Here is a 22334-nt window from a genome sequence, read left to right on the forward strand (position 1 = left end):
TTCAATGGCGTGATCTTGGCTCGTTGCAACCTCCACCTCCCGCGTTCAACAGGTTCAAGTGATCCTCCTGCCTCAGCTTCCCAAGTAGTTGGGATTACAGCTCCCACCACCACACCCGGCTAATTTTTGTATTTTGAGTAGAGACGGGGTTTCACCATGTTGGTCAGGCTGGTCTCGAAATCCTGACTTCAGGTGATCCACCTGCCTTGGCTTCCCAAAGTGCTGGGATTATAGATGTGAGCCACCGCGCCTGGCCTACTGAGCTTTTCTTACTCAGTCGTCAGTTTTCTTACTCAGTCATCAGTTCAGATCAGCAAGGACAAATAAGACTTTAAAGTAATAATCTAGTTAAGGTCACATTAATTATGATCAGAGGTAGAATAAGAAAAGGTCAAATGGCATAAAGTATCCAAGGAGTCAAAATATCTCTTTAAGGTTTGCAAGGGAGGAAAAAGTTGGGTCTTAGATTTCAACAGGCACAACAGGAACAGTGTGTGTCCAGGAATGGAAAGGAAATATCATGAGCAATGCCATGAGAGTAGGAAAGCACAGGGCAGGTGAAAGGAATAGTAGATTGTCTGGCTTGGTTTAACCGGATTTTTTAGTATGGTGGTTTGGTTGTTTCTAATGCACCCAGGGAATAATGAGTGCCTATGGAGCACATGCTTTGGGTAACCATTTATCTGAGTAACTAGTGTTAACTGTCTTGGCTGGAAGTGGAGGGGTGTTCCAGGTCTGGCAAGGCCTCTATATTGTTCATGTCTAAGAACTCTTAACATTATCAATGTAATTTAGACTGCTGGATGATTTTTTTAGGGAGGGGGATTGGATTGGAGATAAAAAAGAGCCAACCTATCTTTATATGGTGGCACACAGCTTCCAGCAGAAAGAAAAAATAATTTACTAGTGGGAAACCATTTTTGGGCCACCTTGCCCAACAGGAAACCATTTTTGAAACCTCCCAAACACCTGATTATTTGATAGTGTTTTTATATTTAAATACTGCCTTTTTTTGTGTGATCTCAGGCAGCGTGAAGGTTAATAGCATCTTATAACTTGAAACTTTGAAAGATAATTATATATTCTGATTATACATACTTTGCTTGTTTTCTAATATTGAGCTGTCTATTTGATTAAGGCCATTTAACAGCAATTAGAATAACCTGCCAACTAAAGAAGAACTTTTTATTTCACAATTTAACGGGTGCTAGTTACTTAATTCCAAGTTGGGATTATTTATATCATACATATTACATGTCTTATGTGTATATACATATTTAGCATTAATGATAAAATGCCGTAGATGAGAATGAGTGTTTTTCTCCCCGATTATATTTGTTTTTAAATCCGGAATGAATCCAATGAGTTGCAAGGAAAGTTTTGCTAAAAGCATATGCATATTTTTGTCTATGGAGACTCATAGCTTTTAAAGCTTCAGAGGGACTCTAGGAGATTTGCTTTAACCCTTGGGGTTTAGATACATGAATTGCTATGCAGGAGTCATGATCAAGTAAGTGGCAAAGTTGGGCTCCAAGCCCAAACATGTTTCATCTAGTTCAGTGCTCTTTCCACTATGCAGTACTACCTCTCTGGTTTCCAATGGTTGGAAACTTCTTAAGATAATCATATTTCATACAGCTAGGCCCTCACAGAAGTAATTAGATATTGAAGTAATTAAATATTAGATACTGGCTCAGACACTTCCATAGGTCCAGAGTTACCCCCAAAGATGTTTTCAACTCCCTGGGCCTGGTGCTGTTTTGACCAGCAGCATATTTTCAGAAGCCACTCAGATAAGCAGGATTCTCCCCAGCAGCTTCTGATGATGTGAGCTCATAGTACTAACAGCATTCATCTAAAGATACTGATAACCAACCCTTTGTTGTTTTTTGAAATCCATCTATCACTGTGTGTGTGTTTTGGGGGGTGGAGGCACTGGGAATTTTGGATCTCTGTGAGGATGCCAAAACATCTGTTCCCTTTATGTTTGTTAGGATGTGATTAGAGTGCTAAATCAAAACGTGGAATAAGAACAAAATAATTCATTACAACCATCCCTAAGACTTTTCATTTTGATGCTCTAATATAAAAAGCATTACTTTGAAATTTTTGTAGGGATTTAGTAATAGAGATTTCTTATAAGTATTAAAGTAAATTATAGAATAAAAAGCAAAAGACTAGCAGCCTTTCCACCCATATTTACTACTTTACTTTGCATTTAAATAACTTTCAGAAGATGACATTCTTTTATTGTGTGCTTCAAACTTATAAAGGCTGCTTATATTAATTTCTGGATTTACACTGTTCTCTGAAGATGGCCTCAACTTATATTTTATAATCAAGACTGAGATGTTGCTGGTTTTGATAAGCTAGTTTCATCATTTTTATTTTAACCAGGTAGGTTGGTTGAGGTGGTTAATAGAAGAAATGGAAGGTGCCAAGTGTTACTGTGAACTGACAGTGATAAGAGATGGGAAATCAGATTTGTGGATTTTGAGAAAGTGTTAATCAAAATTGGATTAAGGAATGAATTGTGGCGTTGGAATGTGAAGCATAGTGGAAATGCTGTGATCTCCTTGCATGGAACATCCAGTTTGTTCATCTTCTCCAAATCCTTCCTCCTAGGATATTTGTTTACCTTTTATGATTGCCAAATTTATTAGACATGTATGTTGTCTCTGTTATAGAGTTTATGGATTTTTTTTTAAAATTAGGATGGTTAAAATTTCCTTTTTTTCCTGTGCATTTCTTGGGATATTTCCCAAAGATTATATGCCTATTTTATCTTTTCCCCTCACTTTACAATCTTTGCTAAATAAATGGAAGCTAATAGCTTTAAGTTGAAGAGTAGCAGTGGAAAATAGTTTTAGAACACAGAGAAATATTCGGTAATTAAATTTCGATTTCTTATCTATTCTTAAAAAAAATTTCAAGATGTTATTTAGCTCTTGGGGATGTCTTACTATGTGAATATTTTGTAAATTGATTCAATCAATACTTTCATTGCTATTTTCCATATGTGATGTGAACATAGAACTGGGATTATAATATGGTGCTCCTCTGCTATGGTATTCCTAGTATTATGCCAAATGAGTCTCCCCTTAACCTGAACTGAGTTTCAATGTTAGGTATTTAGTAATAAATGAATGACTTCAACCAGTGATGAAATAGGAAGATACAAGTATCTCTAACACGTTTATGAAAGGTGAAACTGAGAACCAGAGTGGTTTATTATCTAAGGCATGCGACTGTAAGTTGTGGAACTAGTGCCAGCTGGAATCCAGGGATTCCAATTCTTAATTTAGGTCTCTTTCCATTATGCTCTGCAGATGTGAAGAATTGATGCTTGGGTGGAACACTCAGGTTCCTCTTATTAGCCTGCCTTTTATTTTTTGATTACCTGTGTAATTATTTGCTTATTCTCTGGCTTCATTGAATCTCTTTGGTTATGATTCATTCATGTCTTTGTAATAAAATTCTCTATTTGAAATTTGGAGGTAATTTTTATAAAGTAGAAAATACTAGTTGCAAATGATTTTAGTTAAATGATGTTAAAAGCATGAGAAGCATTTGTCACTGTGACAATTGACACCAGTTGGTTGCATGGCATAATGGAAAGGGGCTCAATTTTAAAATGAAATAACTCTTTTAACTTATTGCCAGTATAACCTTCAGAGATTAACATAGCTGGGCTTAAATTTGTTGAAAACGTTGTTTTTAAAAAAAAAAAAAAAAAACTACCCCACCTTGCCTTTTTTCCTTAAACTATTTATTGTATATGTATTTAATAAAATGGTCTTTACGTTTGTTCCTATTTTAGAGTATGAACTTAGGCAAGAATCATCTTGTTTGCTGGTGCTGCGTGTATCATAGTCTTATGTTTGTACACATGAATATATTTGAAGATAATAAATTTGGGTCCTTTTGGGAGACATTTAGGTATGTGCAGTGGTTTAGCTAGATCTCTGGATTATTTACACTTGAATCAGTTCAGTGAGAAGAAAGCCTTGCTATAGCTTCACTAAGTAACTTTAACTTTTTATGAAAAAAAGATTCACATAAACATCTGTGTGTGTATATCTCATCCAAACCCATTAAATTTCAGCAAATCCTCAAGAGATAACATAATGAAGGACCTCTTTTTTTTTTTTTCAAATAAATAGGCATATAATGAGCTGGACAGTGGTTGGGTGGAAAATAGAAGATAGTAGGTCTAAGTTTTAATTTTCTGGTTTGTTAAACTGTGACAAGTATAATAGAAATTAATTATAACACAATTATTTGTACAGTCATAATTTTTCTTTGGGAAAAATATGACTAACATTGCCTTTCTCTTATCTACCAGAAAGAATGTTGAGCTATACTTAGATTAAATTTGTTTGCATAATATACATATTTATGCGAAGTTGGGCTAATAAAAGTTAGAACTACTGACTTGTAGAGGAGTACCTTTATTTTGGTATGATTGCTGAGTTGCAGCCCAGAACTTTTTGGGATTTTTGCTTTGCCTTGTTCTTGGAAAAGGTTTTTAGTCTTTTCCTGACCCTGTGCATTAGTATTGGCTTTCGTCATATGTGTATGGTGTAAGAGGTATGTCAGGTATAATTATGTGCTAAAAATAAACCAAGTGTATTAGTCTGTTCTCACGCTGCTAATAAAGGCACATCCAAGACTGGGTCATTTATAAACGATAGAGGTTTAATTGACTCACAGTTCCACATGACTGGGGAGGCCTTACAGTCATGGCGGGAGGCAAATGAGGATTAACGTCTCATCTTACCTGTTGCTGGCAAGAGGGCTTGTGCAGAGGAACTCTCACTTACAAAACCATCAGATCTCATGAGACTTATTCACTATCATGAGAACAGTATGGGGAAAACCGCCCCGCCCTTGACACATGGGGATTATTACAACTCAAGGTGAGATTTGGGTGGGGACAGACACAACCAAACCATATCACCAAGGGAAAACATTAAGACTGGCTCATTGTAAGGGTAGCGATTATAGAAGTAAATGTGAGAGATTACCCAAAATTGTTTTTCACAGCTGCAAAGTACTCTTTTGTATGTATGAATAATGTTCTACCAATCTCCTGTGTTTGGACATTTAAATATATTTCAGTGTTTTGCAATTACAAATAATCCTTTTATAAATAACATGGTGCATATGTATTTTCACATTGTTTGAGGTATACCTTCAGTATAAATTCCTAGAAGTAGAATTGCTAGGTTGAAGAAAAAATACACACGTAGGTTTTGTTAGATCGTGACAAATTCCCCTCCTTGGGATTGTACTATTTTGCATCAGCAATGTATGAGAGTGCCTGTTTCATCACAGCCTTGCCAACAGAGCATATATGATGTCAAAGATAAAGCCAGATACTAAAGTGTTGAGGACAGGTTTTAATCAGAAGATATTATTGTAATAGGGAAAAGAGTCCAGTGTGAACTGATTCAACTTTGATTTATACAATGGTGACTGGGCATTTTTTAAAGGGAAAATGAGGGAAGGGGTTGAGCAGGGGCTTAGTGGAGTCAGAAAAGTGAACATTTACTAGTGAGAAGGGAGTCGGTCCACGTGAAACCCATTTGTGTTTGCTAACTGATGTTTATGGAGGTTAGTCTCCTACCCTCTCACAGAGACTGGGGGACAGGGGCCCTATCTTCAGATGTTGGAACAAACAGTACATTTTTTTTTTCAAGTACATTGGCAGCCTTGAGTTTTTTCAGGCCGGCATTGTAAGGTGGGGCTGAAGTCATCCTAGGGATGTGGCTTGAGCCATTAGAAACTCTGTTAGGTGTTTCATCCAAGTTTTTTTTAGGCCGTGGTTAAGAAGATAGCTCAGAGGAGCCTGACTAGAGTTTGGTTAAGGAGAGAATCTTTGTCAGTGGTCAACTTTAAGATTGAGATTGGTGAGAATCTTTGAGATTGGTGAGAATTTGCATCTTATTGTAATTTTAACTTACATTTGTCCTATTACAAGTAAAACTGAACATGCTTTTCTGTGTTGAAGGGCCATTTTTGTATCTCTGTTTATGAAGTGTGTTCGTGTGCATTTTTTCTCATTTTTTTGATAGGAGTTTTAGTCTTTTTTTCCCCAAACTTTTAAGAATTCTATATAAATGTGGAATATCAGCTCTTTATTGTGAATATATGTTGTGAATATTTTACAGAGTTGTCATTTGTCTTTTGACCTCACATATGGTGTTTTTTGCTATACAAATTGTACTGATATTTTTATATAGTAAAATCAAATGTTACTTTTATTACTTGTAAATTTTGTGTTGTAATTAGAAAGTCTTTTTCTGTATCAATGTTAGAGAGAAATTGATTCATGTTTTCTTCTAGTATAGTTTTATTTTTGACATTTAAATCTCTTATTCATTTGGAGTTTATTCTTACGTATTCTGGAGGAATATGTCTAATTTTATGTTTTTCCAGCTAACTATACAATTTTCCCAACACTATTTGTAAAGAAAACACTATCTTCATCTAAGTGATGTGCGATGCCATCTTTATCATATACCAGATTTGTATATGAGACCAGATCTTTTTCTGTACTTTTTTATTGCTATCTCAGTAAATTTATAAATTAAGGAAAATTGACATCTTGATGATGTTGAGACATCCTAACCAAGAATAAGGGATTTCTTTCCATTTGTTCAAGTCTATTTTTATGTCTCTTGGGAGTGTTTCATGGTTTTCTTCTTGGTTTTCAATCATTTCTTATTAAATTCCTAAAAATTCTCTCTTGTTATTATAAATGAGGGTTTCTCATTCAGTGTCTCTTCTAAATGTTTATTTGTATACAAATGCCATTGGTTTGGGCATGTACATTTTATAACTTGCTACTTTGCTGAATTCTTTTATTGTTTGAATTAGTTTTATTATTGGTTCTCTAGGAATTTCTGGGCATATTTTTATGTCATTAGCAGATATAAATAGTTTCATTTTTTCTTGTCCTATTCTTTTGCCTCTGTTTTCTGTAATCTAATTGCATTAGCTTGTACTACTGAATCATTGTTAAATACCAGCCCATATGCTGTGAATCAAACAAAGAAATTATTGAATTAGCAGGTGTTCTCATAAATAGCAGTATAAACAGTTAAAACAGTAGTGGAGATAATGGGCATCTTTTTTTTGTGTGTGTGTGACCACAGGGGTTGTGCCTTAGAGTTTTCTCATATTAAGGAAATACCTATTCATTCTTATTTCCTCATACGTTTTTGTTAGGAGTGGGTTTTGAATTTTCTTAAAGCCCACTTTGAGAAATTTTTTTTGATCGGCACCTATTGAGATAATCATTTGATTTTTCTCCTTAGACCTATTAATAGAGCAAATTATATTAATAGATTTTGTAAGATTAAGCCATTCTAGCATTCTTGGCATAAACCCCACAGTCTGACTCCAGAGCTTAACTTTTTTGTTTTAGTACTCCTAGTTTAGTTTCAAAGATTTGATATACTTACATGGAAGTGTAGTAAATCATGTAAGCTAGTATTTTTATTACTTGCCAAATGAATGTTTTGGTGAATGAGTTTAGAGGGAGAGATCATTATGGGAAGAAAAAGCCTTTTGAAAGAGCAAGGACCACTACCAACTGTGACATCATGAGCATCAACCACACACCATGGCAATACTTGCCATAGCTTATTTCTACTAGCTGTTTATCTTGGGGAGTTTACTTACACCAGAGTCTTCAACTTTCAATATTTCATCAGCATAAGTTGTAGTCGATTGATCACAAACTAAATAAATGCTAGAAAATCTCAAATGATGGAGCAATTGCTGCATTATGACAAATGGGAAGCCTGCAAAATAGAATAAAATAAAAGGGCAGAATGGCAAATTGGTTGTTTTTACAAAGGGAAGCAAAATTCATGCGCTTCCATTAAGGAGAGTATTTGAGTTCATATATTGTTTCATAGCCTTGTTTATGTTAGAAGTTATTTTAAAATGTTATTGTCAGATATAGAATATCTATTCCATACGATTTAAAAAATTTAGAGATTGTCAAAGATGTTTACTTAATTTACACAAATGAAATGACAGAATTGTAAATCCAACCTTCTTTTTGCAAGAAGGCCTGAGGTCCAGGCTATGTAAAGCTGTATTTGCATGTTTAGGATCATGTCTTTCAAAAAATGCATTTGGGGATGTTTACACTGCTATTTATGGGACCAGTTGCTAATTCAGTAATTTCTTTATGGTTCTCTAACTACAGATTGATTCACAGCATATGGGCTGATATTCTTAATGTGTATGAAAAAGCCATGTTGAGATGGGAATTATTAAAAAATTTTTTTTCTCCCCATTGAATTTTCTCTTTAGATATGTCAGTTGAAGAAATTTTCTTAGTTATTTCTAATTTTTGAATATATTTGATTAATAACATATTTTATTATAACTGTTAGAGTAAACATAATAATTTGAAAGTTGTCTCTTCTCATTTTCTTTAGCATGTTACACCAGACAGCTATATTCCATGCCTTGCAGACCTGTGCAAAGCACTATGGGAAGTTATGCTCAGCTATTATAGGACTATGGAATGGCATGAAAAACATGACAATGAGGTTACTGCTTCAGTTTCTGGTAGGAAAATATTTTTATTTTATTTTAAAAATTGAACTATAAATATCCCACATTACTGGAGTAAGAAGAAAGGAAAGGGGCAGGAATGCCTTTGGGATTTCAAGGATTACAGTGACCATAGGCTAAACATTGAGCAAAGAAAGTGATTCAGCTACTTCAAATGTTCTATTACCTTTAGAGAGTAACTGGGCCAAAGGACTTTTTAAGTGGCACATAGTACTAGTTTCCAGAAGTGTGTGCTGATGGCTTTAGGACTGAATTTATAAATTTTTGTTGTTGTTAATATTATTAGTTGCAAACTAGATAAGACATTGGTCTGTCTAAATTTACTGTGAAATTAATGCTAGATGGTCAATATTAATCTATTTAGCCAATTTTCAAGTTACAGTAATAAAGCTAGGTTCTAAGAATTAATTATATTGATACTTTCCTTCCTGAAAATGAAGCAAGACTAGAATTTCATTTTCAAAATGATGTTTTAAAATATTCATCTTTGAATGGAAAATATAACTTTAAATGACTGTGGTACAGTCAGCTAAATAATAAAGAATACGTCTTTGAAAAATTATTGTATTTATTAATCATTCTATTTAAATTGCTTCATTTGTATAATTATATATCTTAACTGATTATCCTTGAACAGTAGCTGAGATTGAATATTCAGAATACTTATAAAAACAGTAAATGATTTTATCAGCATTTTGTTTAATATGGATAAAATAAATACTGCACATCTTTTTTTTTGTATTATATACAATTTATTGTAGCTATTCAATCAAGTTACTTTAGTAAACTTCCAGTTTCTGAGGTGCTTATTTTCTGTTGTTGGGTGAGTGGACAACACACCCAAATCTCACTGTTTGATTAAATGTTTTGGTAGTTTAGAAGGCATAGGTTTAATCTTTGTCTTGACTTACAAGAAGCTTGTAAATATAGAAAACAAAATAAGAGGAAAATTCCATGAATGGATTTTTATCCATTTGGAAGTATTGTTGGGGAGAGTAAAGGAAGGGAGAGAAAGGCAGAGAGAAGGATGGGCACACAGCCAGGATTCCAGGTCAGACTACTTTTACCCAAAACTTATACTTTTACCCTGTACTACCCCTGGGACCATGAGCCCTGCAATCTGAGAGGCCTGGCTTCAAGTTTTCACTTCTATTTACCAAAGGTGAGAACTTGAAGACACTGCTTATTTTTTCCACTCTTCAGTTTGCTCCTAAAAATGGTCAGTTAAAAAGCAAAGCAAAACCAAACCAAACCCTTAGAGTAGTAACGCATCTACCCTGCAGGGTTGTTGTAAAGTTTGGACAGCATGTAAGGTACTTATATTGGTGGTGGTTAATATGATGAAATGAAATGGATCAAGAGATAATATAATAATAGTGAAATACCTGGAGACTGTTAAGACATATTTGCTTTTCTAGTACATTATTTAAGGAGAAACCAAAGAAAACGTTTGGAATAGAATTAACACATATTTTAGATATCAGAATTTAGGTGACAGTTATGTATATATTCATCATGGTAAAGCTTGCTTTTTGCTTTAGGCCAATAGTTTACATTCATTGGAGTACTGAGTCAAAGTTAAAACTCTATCTGATCCTTATTACTCAATGCTCTTTGCCTAATCTGTATATTTTATGGATATTCAAGTGCTCAAGGTGTCAGCTGATAGTATCTAGGACTATAAAAAGTTACTTGTTCACCTGAAATTAATCCTTTTATATTCAGGAATAAAATTGTAGAAATTAGTAAATTGAAAATTACTTTTCATGGAACTTCATAAAACTGAAGAGGACTCTAGACTTTATCTGCTGTATCTCTTTAGTGATAATATTTGATACTGTTTGGTAACCTAATACTTTAACGTTCTAAGGTAAAGCTCTAAAGCTATAGTTCAGGTGCACTGCTTTAGGCTGCTGGATCCCTAACAACCATACCATGGGTGTAATAATAAGGCTTACGTTTTAGGAGTGCTCAGAGGCAAACTTGTCATGCATCTATGTATCTGAGGCCTGGCATTTCCAAGGACCTTTTACTGGTTATCAGTGGATAACTTCCCAACCTAAGACAAGATGATAACATACTCACTTAGTTGTTCTTCACAGGATATTCACACAAAAGTTTCATCTTTTTAATATAAATGTGTATGTGTCTTTTTCAGTTGTCTTTAGGGCAGAGATTGGAGGCAGATCACTGATCTTATCTATTAAACTAGGCATTGTTAAATTATTTATCTGGAGTGGATAAAACTATTATTTATCATGAAAAATATAAAATATATGCATTATCACCTCACGCCTGAGTTTTAATGTAGACTATCCTCTTAGCACGCATATTAATTGATAATTCAGTTAATTGATCCTGTAATGCCCTTCTCACAGCCTTTTACATGGTCTTGCAGTAGGCAGTATTGAGAACCTGGTCTCTGGGACCACACTGACTCAGGTAGAATCCCAACTCAGTCACATATGATCTCAGTGGTCTTAGGTATATTTAGCATTTCATAGTCTACATTTATTTGTCTCACCAAATGGGTTTAAGTCTAATACCTATTGTTTGACATTGTTTTGATTGTATAAATATCAAACATATTTACTGTATCTTACATAGACTTACAATGTGTGAGAGGCCAAACAGAAATTATTTGGAAAACAAACATAAATTGGATTAAATCTAAAAATATATATTGTCTTTTATTTTCAGAAGGGAGTAATATGATAGGTACTGAAGAAACTAATTTTGATCGTGGCTACATAAAAAAGAAATTAGAACATGGACTTACACGAATATGGCAGGTTTGGTTTTTTTAAAATTATTTTTTTCACAGAAGCAATAGAAATGTCATAGTTTTAGAAATTCAGTTTTAAGTTTTCTATATATGTATTCTTTGCAGACTTAATCATATGTTTCTGTTTGGAATTAGGCTATCATTTAATTTCTGTAATGTATTTGGACTATAAGTGGCAGGAAAAAAGTTTTTTAATTTGAAAATCTCCACTGGAAATATTCATACATGTCTTGAGTACATCTTTTGTTTTAGAGGCCTAGCAAATTTCCACTATCATAGAGAAATGTAAGCTTTCTCAGTGAGATGTTCTGTTTATTATTTCATTTATCTGTGTTTTCTTAATTTTTTTTTCTGTTAATTTTAGAAAAGGAGTAACTAAGTAGATAGCATACTTAGGTCAGATTATAGTTTAGAATGAACAATTCTTTTTTTCCCAGTCAATGATCTTTGTACCTTGAGGGAATCTTACATGCTTATTGGCTGAATATATCTGGTTTTAGTCCATTTGGGCTCCTATAACAAAATATTCTAGACTGCATAGTTTATAAACAGAGAAGTTTATTTCTTAGAATTCTAAAGGCTGGAAGTCAGAGATCAGGGTGCCAGCATTGTTGGGAGGGAGGGCCTGCTTCCTGGTTCATAGACATTGTCTTGCTGTATCCTCAAATAGTGGAAGGGATGAAGGAGCTCTCTGGGGTCCCTTCTATAGGGGAACTAATCTAATTAATGAGGGCTCTACCTTCACGATTTAATCATCTCACAAAGGCCCCACCTTCTAATATATTATCACCTTGGAGGTTAGAATTTCAGCTTCGGAATTTTGGGTAGACATGAACATTCAGACCATAGCAGTATCTTATTAAGTTTTTCTTTACAATTTAGTAGCTCAGTTGTTGTAATCAGATAATTTGTTACTTCTTAGATCACAGTGTAATTTCTTTGAAGATAACTTACTCTTTTTGGACTTCTTTGAACCTTGGAAGACTATAGACCCTTTGGCCATATTATGGTCTTTTAAAATGTATTTTTGATTTTTCTAATGAGGCTGATCTTTATTTTGACCTTTTTTTTTTTCTTTCTTTCTTTTGATTGATTGATTGATTGATTGAGACAGGGTCTCACTCTGTCACCCAGGCTGGAGTGTGGTGGCAGAGTCATGGCCCAGTGCAGCCTCGACCTCTTGGGCTCAGGTGATCCTTCTGCCTCAGCCTCCTGAGTAGCTGGGACCACAGATGTGCACCACCATGCCTAATTTTCTTAAATTATTATTGGTGGATATGGGGTCTTGCTATGTTGCCCAGACTGGTCTTGAACTCCTGGGCCCAAGTGATATTCCTGCCTTGGCCTCCCAAAGTGCTGGGATTACAGGCATGAGCCACCATGCCCAGCTTGACCATCTTTTATAGGATATGTTTTGAAAAAAATTGTTTAGGAAAATATATTTTGAAAACATAAATTTCTTCATGAATCAGTTAATATTTATAATTTAGTGCTCTTCTAATTTTTGATAATTTTGTATTCGATATGCCATTTGATTTTATGCTTTAGTATTTAAAATTTATTTTTGTGGTTGTAAGAGGTTTGACATATATTTTCTCATTTGTCTATATTAAACTCATAACCATATTAAACATTTATTAAAATTAAATATTTAATTTATCATTAATTGTGGATTTAGGCTGACTGTTTTCTGAGTATTATGCATAAAAAGAAAGGAAAATCTTATAGTTATTGAATATACACCCAGGATCAGATATGATTTGTTTCTGACTTAGTCTCCCAATAGGCCTTAAGTGTACTTTGGTAAAATTTTACAATCTATGATAGAATTTCTGGTAATTCAGTGTACTTTGAAATACTGACTTAGCACTTTATGTAGCTACTTTCCATTCAGTTTGGCAACCTGATGGCATTCCTGGTATAGGAAATGGGATTGTCTCTATTACCTTCCCTTAAGGATGTTGGCTATTGGCCTAAATAGATATTCGTTAACAAATTAGGAATATATTCCTGTCTCATTTTAATCTGAAACTATAGAGTAAATGCTTCTGATAACTTATTTTCTATATTTTGGGTTTGCTTGATTTTCTTTTTCTTTGCCTTACAGGATGTTCAGCTGAAAGTAAAAACCTACTTGCTTGGAACTGATTTGTCTATATTCAAATATGATGATTTCATCTTTGTTTTGGATATAATCAGCAGGTAGTATTTAAGATCTTGTCTTATTCTTTAGTTTGAGTCATTCAACCATGATAAATCATGAGCTAGTGAGTTATCATCTATAACTTCTTTATGGAAATGAAGATAATTTTTGCTGCTAAGTTTGTGAGTGTATTTAAGTATTTCTGCCCTTTGGGTGTTTGTAAACCTTTATGGATTTGTGATCTTTAGAATTTTTTCACATGTCCAAATTTTAGTGATTTTTTTAATCTTTGAAGAAAGAGAAACCACACTTCTTTTTCTCTATAAGGATGCTGCTGAAATTTACTGAAACCTTTTTATCCAACTAGGTTGATGCAAGTTGGAGAAGAATTTTGTGGTAGCAAGTCTGAAGTTTTACAGGAATCTATTAGAAAACAAAGTGTCAATTATTTCAAGAATTACCATAGGTAAGAACTCTAATAAGATATGAATCGACTTATTTAGGTAATGAGAATACTTTTGTCTAATACTTAATCTTATAGCATTAATTGATTTTAAACAATTACTTTTGAATTTGAATGTGTTGTAGCTTTTTTAAGATGGTTAAGGATTTTTTTAACCAAAATATGATGAAATGTTCTCATTACATATTCATTGTACATTTTAATATATTTTTGTCTTGAGGGGCTTAAAATATTGAACTGATTTTTTAATGAGTAAAACATGATTATTATATCAAGGTTCACAGAAAGAATTTGGCCACTGTTCCATACCTGCATACATATGGGTGTGCTTATAAGGAAGTTAAATCAGTAGAGGCAGTGCTCAGTGAGGGGGTGCTTGAGAGTAGCTATCTTTTAGAAGTAAGAAGGATTCTAGAGGAGAGGATGTGATATTCAGAATTCCCCTATAAATCCAAATTTGTATACTGCATTGCTTTGCAAAACAATCACTGCTAATATTTAAAAGAGTGACTAGGAATGGTTTGGGTAGTGGAGGAAGGTGGGAAAGAATGTTTATAATAGCAGTGTGATTATATCCTTACAGCAGCAATAAATTGAGGGAAGGGAGAGCTAACATTAGATTTCTCTTGATATAAGCTAGACCCCAAGTTGTATCCCTTTTGTCCTTTGAGTTGAGTTTCATCTTACTTTTTATTCTGAACTTTTACTTTTTACAATTGAATTTAAGTTTTGATTTCCTTGTTATTTGGTCCCAGAGAGAGTCATGATTTGAAATTCTGCTTTTTCTTCTTGTTCATAGTCAACACCTGCTCACAGTGATATATGCCATGTCAAAAGAGAGATGACTGAACACCAAACCATTGATTAATTAATTATTATATATATTTGAATACAAGTTATCTCTGTTAATTGTAAACAATGAAGTAAATTGTTTGAAAAAGATTTAAATTGAACTATACTAAAGCAGAGCCTTTGAGTTTCATGACTGAGAATGTTTAAAAATTTTAAAAAAATTTAATTGACTAAACCTCAGGGAAACAGTGGGAAGGGACCGACAGGAAGCCCTAACACTGCCTTTATTTATAAGTTCCTTGTCTGCTAAAACTTAAGCCCTGACTAAAACAAAAGGCTGGCCCTATAAACATTCCTGTATAGAAGTGGGAGGGGCCTGTTAATCATGGATGGGGAAATAAAATGGAAGCACAAAGGAGCCGGAAGCCTCACTTTCCCTGCAGTATGAAGGCATGCCAAATGTCTCTCTTCCCAGAGATTGCTTTGTATCCAACATGACAACTGGGAGAACTTTTGGTGTTCCTGGTGTCTAGGATGTGTGTACAATATAGAGACACTGATTTATTTAGTAGCTTCCATTCTGCATTCTGTTTTACTTATTGTCAAAAGGTGTCTGTCATCTGTAGCAACTAGCTAGGGGCATTTTGACCATGATGGAAATTCCTCACAGAGTTCACATTAATAAAATTAGAAAATACAGAAATGAATGACTTAAATCTTCCTCAAACACTCAACATTTTAAATAACTTCTCTTAGAAACATTTGTGAAACTTATTTCTCATTGATGTGGCTGTGCTATATTATTAGAAGGAAAGCTGGGTTGAGTAATAGTAGACTTGGGTTCTTGTCGCATTTTTTGCTGCTTACCAACTGTCTGGTATTGGCAAATCATTTAACCTCTCTGGCCTGTGATTTTATGAGTTGTAAAATGAAGTGGCCAGATTAAAAGGTCTCCATAAGTGTTGCCTAGACATCTTGACCCGTTTTTTTGCAGTATTGTATATTGTAAAAATTGGGGCAGGTTAAACAGCAAAGATTTAATTATTACTTAGTATTCTTCTTTTTCCCTAGTATTTAAACAAAAGTTTAAGGTAGTCTAGTTTCTATCCTGTCTGTAGTCATTTTCGCTCTGACAGTTGCCATCAGGAAAATTATAGTGGAAGTCATTTGGTAAAGTTGGTGCAAACCATCAATGTGTTCTAAGGTGTATTTGTTTCTTTACAAAACAAGATAAACTTGAACAGAAACTTTAGAAATGATACTAGTGTCCATACATTGAATTGACTAAAGTCATTACATTAGCCAGTGATGAATCTAAATCTGCAAAATCCCAATTTAATATCCCCTTTGCCAGTCATTCTACATAAATACTGAAAAACTGTATGAAACATGGTGAAATATAGATCAAGTGTGTTCTTATTTTGCAAATAGAAGTGTTTAAATGTGCATACAGTTTTGTTCATGGTCCTCTCCTGCCAAATATAGCCCTTGAGAATGAAGAAATTCTTGAACCAAATTATTCTGACTTTCAATCCATTTAAGCTATTGGTTTGAATTTATAGGGATAATAAAAAGGTAAAAATAGGAGCAGTTTTGTTTTGGTGGAACATCTACTTATGAAATGTATTAATGTTAGTTGTGGTAGTTGTATGAAAGTTTGCATTCCACTCTCTTTTTCTAGGATAAAACTGTATGAACACATGAGGGAACACAGCGTCTATTATTGATTGTTTCTACTTCTCAAAAGTATAAGTTTTATTTCCCATTTTTAAAAATATTCAGGTACTAAGTTTATATACACCCAAAGAACATCATTCTGTCAGATGCTGGAGAACTTCTAAAAGCACATATATTCTAATTTAAACAATAATGACATAAAAATTAGAGAGCAATATATAATTGTCAAAATATTGTTTAATAAGTACATTTTATTTTGTAATTGCTCTAGTAATCAAAGCTTATAAAATGTTTTCAAGGATCTTAAAGTTGCATTGACTGGTGTTAGAAGAGAGAAGTCACCTATCTTTTTAGAAGAAAATGCAACAAATTAGATGAAATAAACAAATTCCTTATTAAGCCAAACTTAATGAGCTGACAAAACAAAACATAGAAAATGTGAATTTTGAAGAAATTATATGTCTTTTGAAGAAATGTCTTTGAAGAAATTATATTTGGGCTTCAAAACATTTCCATAAAGAAATCTCCAGGCCTGCTGATGTCACTGGTAAATTCTACCAAACATTTAAGGAGAAAACAATACCAATACAACTCTTTCATAGAATAGAGAAACAGGGAATGTTTTATAACTTATTTTATGAGGCCAGCATAGCATTGATACCAAAACATAACAAGAGGACATTATAAAAGGAAAATGACACACTAGTCATTTTCTCAAGAACATAGATGCAAGATCCTACACAAAATATTGGCAAATTTAATTCAGTGATACCTAAAAAGGATAATATGCTATGAACAGGTAGGATTTATTATAGGAGAGCCAGAGTTGGCTAAACATTAAGAAAAATTAAGAAATTTAGTTTAGCAATTGACAGAATGCAGGAAAATATCACGTTATTATTTTAATAGAGAAAATAATTTTGATAAAAATTCTACCCCAGCTCATGATTTTGAGAAATTGTGTTTTTGTGTAATTTTAACTTTCTTTCTAATTATGTTCTTATATTTAAAGTGTGCCCTTTGTTAACAGCTTATCAAGTTTGGTCTCGTTGTTGTTGATGTTGTTTTACTAACTGAGAAAAATATATATAATATAAAAAGTAAAAATATACATGATTGATCAAAAAAATGCAGAAAGAGAAAATTTCTTTAAAATATTTAACATTTTTAGATATCAAACAGCAATATGATGGGTTTAAACCTATTAATAATTATGCCAACAAATACATTAAATGTAAATGGAAAAACAGTTCTATCAAAACATAAAAATTGTCAGATAAGATTTTAAAACAACATTAGGGGCCAGGCACAGTGGTTCATGCCTGTAATCCCAGCACTTTGGGAGGCCAAGGTGAGTGGATCACGAGGTCAAGAGTTCAAGACCAGCCTGGCCAAGATACTGAAACTCAGTCTCTACTAGAAATACAAAAAAATTACCCGGGCGTGGTGGCGGGTGCCTGTAATCCCAGCTACTCAGGAGGCCGAGACAGGAGGATTACATGAACCTGTGCAGCAGAGGTTGCAGTGAGCCAAGATCGCGCCACAGCACTCCAGCCTGAGTGAGAGAGTGAGACTCTGTCTTGAAAAAAAAAAAAAAAGAAATACGTTGTTGTAATGGTTACCACCAACATTTCAATATGCACTTATGTTCTACTGTAGTCTATCTTAGGTAGTATACTTCCAGAATAATGCAGGAACCAACTTTGTAACTGCGTTTACCTTCTCTTACCTTTTTGGTGTTGTCATATACTTTTACTTCATATATTATTTTCTATACATTTTTTATGCCTAGGGTTGACTGCGCTTCTTCAATCTGGTACCTTTTATCACTGTATTAGTTTTAAATTACTGTGTAATAAATACCACAAACCTGTCTGGAAGAGACAGCAAGCAGATTATCCCCTAGGGCCTCCAGAGAGTGGAGCTCTGCTAACACCTTGATTTCAACCCACTGATACTGATTTTCAGGCTCTGGCCTCTAGAACTGTGAGAGAATAAATTTCTGCTTGTTTAAGTCACCTAGTTTGTGGTAATTTGTTATAGCAGCCATAGGAAACTAATATAGAGTAGAATTACTGGATCCTATGGTAACGCTCTCTGTTTAACATTTTGAAGGAACTGTCACACTTTTTTCCAAAGTCATGATACATTTTACATTCCTACTAATACTGTATGAGGGTTCCAATTTCTCCAAAACCTTGTCAACACCTGTTGTTTTCTGTCTCTGATTATGGCTGTCCTAGTAGGCATGAAGTGGTATCTTATTATGTTTTGGGTTTGCATTTCCTTGATGACTAATGATGTTTAGCATCTTTTAAGGTGCTCATTGGCCTTTTGTGTTTCTTCTTTACAGAAATGTTTGTTCAAAGCTTTTGTCCATTTTGAATTGGGTTATTTGTTTTCTGTTGTTGAGTTGTCAAGTTTTCTACTTTTAGTTCTTACCTTAGGATTGTGATCCACTTGAGGTAATTTTTGTATGTGGTATGAGCTATGAGCACAATCACTTTTGGGAATTCTTGGCCATTATGTCTTCAAATATTGCTTTTGCTTGTTCTCTGTCCTTTCTATCCAATTGCCTGCATAATAAATGTTTTGACTATCTCACATCTCTCTTATGATCTTTTCTGTTTCTTCCTTTTTTTTTTCAAATTTTTGCTTCAGTTTAGATATTTTCTATTGATCTGTCTTTGAGTTCATGAATGCTGTCTTCAGCCACCTCTAGACTGCTGTTTTACTTATCCAATCATTTTTTAATTGGAAGTATATTTTTCAGTTCTCGAATGTCTATTTGATTCTCTTATTGTTTTTCTTATTGCAGTTATTTGAAATTCTCTTTTCTATCCATTTTATACATTTTTTTCTGTTTTATTTAACTTATAATAATTATCTTAAAGTCCTTGTCTGTTAACTCTAGTATTTGGAGCAATTCCTGATTTTTATGGATTCATGTATTTATTGTCTCTTTATTTTGAACCTGTGGATTTAAAAAAATCTAGATTTTGTTTTTAGCATGGTAGTAACAACTTGTGGTAGAAAGAGGAAGAACAGGGTATGCACTGGCCCTTTTGTCAACTGAAAATAAGGGTTTGTTTTTCTGGGACTGCCTATATCATGTGCTGATTACTCAGGATAGACAGTAAGAATAATAGCATTAAAGAAAGAAAAGAGATCAGTATGGTGTAAGTGATTAGTGTAATGTCAAGTGTATACGTGTCTTAGCTGCTAATTTAATTTGTAAATGCTATATAGAGACAGGCACTGAGCTAAACATTTTCAGAAAGTGATAATTATCTTGCTATTGTGGCTTCACTAGGTATGGTTCAGATCTGTGCTGTTTAACATAATATGTTGGTATTTATGATCTCATATAATCTGTAAATTTTTTCTTGATGTTTTAGCATCAATATATAATCAGCTAAGGATATTTTAAGTATGTGAGTTGGAGACAAGCTTTTAATTTAGTCCTCTAATAAAACTGTCATTTCCTATGCATTACTTTTGCAATATAGTAAAAATACTTAGTTTAGTAAACATTTGAGAGAGTTTTTCTCTCAAGGATGATAAGATATTAACTAATAAAAGTAAACATTTCGTTTACTGTGTTAATCAGAATGGGTTCTCAAAGTTGATTATGATCATGACAATAATCCTATAATTATTTGTATTGTACATTATTTCCTCAATTCTTGTGTGCGGTGTACTTTTCTTCTCACTTTTTGGAGTGTTCATTTTCTTTTTTTAAGAACACGGCTCGATGAACTGAGAATGTTCTTAGAGAATGAGACTTGGGAACTTTGTCCTGTTAAGTCAAATTTCAGCATCTTGCAACTTCATGTAAGTGTTTCTTAAGAACAAAGAAATCTGTCTTTTAGTAATATATTTTACCCTTTTTTTTGAAAGAAAAAATCCAGAAATATATGAAAACATTTATAAAATAAATTAAGGAGCAGTTTCTTATCTTCCTTCCTTGAAAGTCATTAGTAGCCAGCCTCTTTTTAAAGGAATGATCCTTTTATGGTTGCGAAAAATCAGTCTTACAAAATTCAGTTTACATACTTTAGGAAATCTCTTTTGCCTAAAAAGAGTTACAGTTAAAATGATATTTTTTGTTTGTTTTGAATTCAGAAAAGGGTGACTGCTGTATTTAAGTTTTGCAGATAATCAATTAGCTATATTTTGGCATAGTTTAATACAAATGCTTATTTATATTTGTAGAATTTTTTCATTTCTTAAAGGGACTAGTAGGTTCCTAATTTGTGCTGCAATTCTTAAATTTGCCTGTAATGAAAAAATGCCTCAGAAATAAAAGAGGCACTTATAAAAAATACTCTTAACTAATTTGTATTAGTTAATCAATTCCTCGAATACTTACAGAATAAGCAGTCTTTGAAAAAGTCTTTAATTGGTTTGATTTTTCCCTTGGTTGAAACACATTGTAGATAAATATTCTTGTGTGAAAGATTGTGTTCTGCAAATATCAAGTGTCAAAATGCAGTGCATATAGTTAGATCCTTGTTCAGAAAGTATGGTGTGTTTAGTTTCTGCCTTTGGAAGGAGTGGCTTTCTAGAAAGCAATTTTCTTATTCTGGATAAATGTAAAGAATACATAATTACAAGTTTTTTTTTATAGGGATTGTCTTTATGCTCATATCATATAATAGCTTCTTATCCAGCTTTATTATATTGTTTTCCTATTATAGAAATATTAAAAACCCTGGAACATAGCAATTAATAAATGCTTTAAAGACAGCAAAATTAATGTTAATGTTAATTAGTGTTAACATAAGCATTAACATTAAATTAACATAGGATTTAAGAATTCTCAAAGATTTAAGGTAATTCCTTAACATTATTTAGAATTCTAAGTTTAACATAAATTTTAGAATATCTATTAAATAATTTTATTTGAACTCCATTTTAACCATCAGACTGTGTGTGTGTGCTGTCACGTTGTCAAACTTAGTATAATTGTAAGACATGTTTTTTAAAAAAGGCATGTTGAAGCATTCCCATCTAGGTGAACATTATCTCCTTTAAAGTAGTTACCTTGAAAACTATTCACAGCTTAGTGTTCACCTGACATGCATTCATGTGGATTTGATTTTCTAAAAATTAGTCTCATTGATGTATATTCACTCCTTGTTTAGAATTATAAAAATAATGGCATGATTCTTAGGCATTATAATATATATGATTAAATGTATAGTTGAAATGCAAAAGGAAAATAAACACATATATCATTTAATACAACAAGCCAATGTACCTTTCAAGAATTTTAAGAATACCTTTGAAGAATATCATTGAAAATGAATAAATTTAAATTTGGGATTATTCTGTTTAGATAAAAGAAAAATGTTTGTTAAATTTTGTGATAAATCATTAAATCAAGATTTTTGTAATTCAAAGGAACTTTAGAGATTATTCCAACTTTTCCTCTAATTAGCTGTGTGATGTTGAACTTTGCACTGAATCCCTTCAGACTGCCTCAGTTTCCTCATGTGGTTAATGCATGACTTAGACTGGGTCTTACAACTCTTTAGCTTAGCTAGGAGTAGAAGACACATCATATGACTTTGGCATATATGTTCGTGTTGTCTGTTTCTTGGTATATAGCGAAAAGTAAATGAAAGTTTGTAGGCGTCAATGTAACACAGATATGTACGTCATACTTTGTTTCTGATGTATTTGTACAGAATATCTTAAGTGGTGCAAGCATATGAAAAAGAGAAGTGTTTTACTTTAACAATTAGTTTTCATAAATGACTTTATTGATTAGGATTTTTGCTGTTCTGTTAAAATTTTTAGAAGACATCGTTCAGATTTCTTAAGCTATTTTTAAAAATGATCTCTGCAGTTTCTTAAAGGAAGCCAAAAGT

At 33.2% G+C, this 22334-nt stretch overlaps 1 protein-coding gene across 2 annotated transcripts in view; it reads left to right on the forward strand.

The window, feature by feature from the left end:
• VPS50 (VPS50 subunit of EARP/GARPII complex) overlaps positions 1 to 22334 on the forward strand; it is a 128050-nt gene that overhangs the window by 52636 nt on the left and 53080 nt on the right. For both annotated transcript variants that reach the window (XM_003809726.5, XM_034964460.3), the window contains 5 exons: positions 8460 to 8592; positions 11299 to 11390; positions 13491 to 13585; positions 13894 to 13992; positions 20202 to 20292. In XM_003809726.5, the coding sequence (XP_003809774.1) occupies positions 8460 to 8592; positions 11299 to 11390; positions 13491 to 13585; positions 13894 to 13992; positions 20202 to 20292 (510 nt within the window). The remainder of the gene's footprint in view (positions 1 to 8459; positions 8593 to 11298; positions 11391 to 13490; positions 13586 to 13893; positions 13993 to 20201; positions 20293 to 22334) is intronic.

This window comes from Pan paniscus, chromosome 6 (genome assembly GCF_029289425.2).
Source record: "Pan paniscus chromosome 6, NHGRI_mPanPan1-v2.0_pri, whole genome shotgun sequence".
In the NCBI taxonomy this organism is placed as follows: Eukaryota; Metazoa; Chordata; class Mammalia; order Primates; family Hominidae; genus Pan; species Pan paniscus.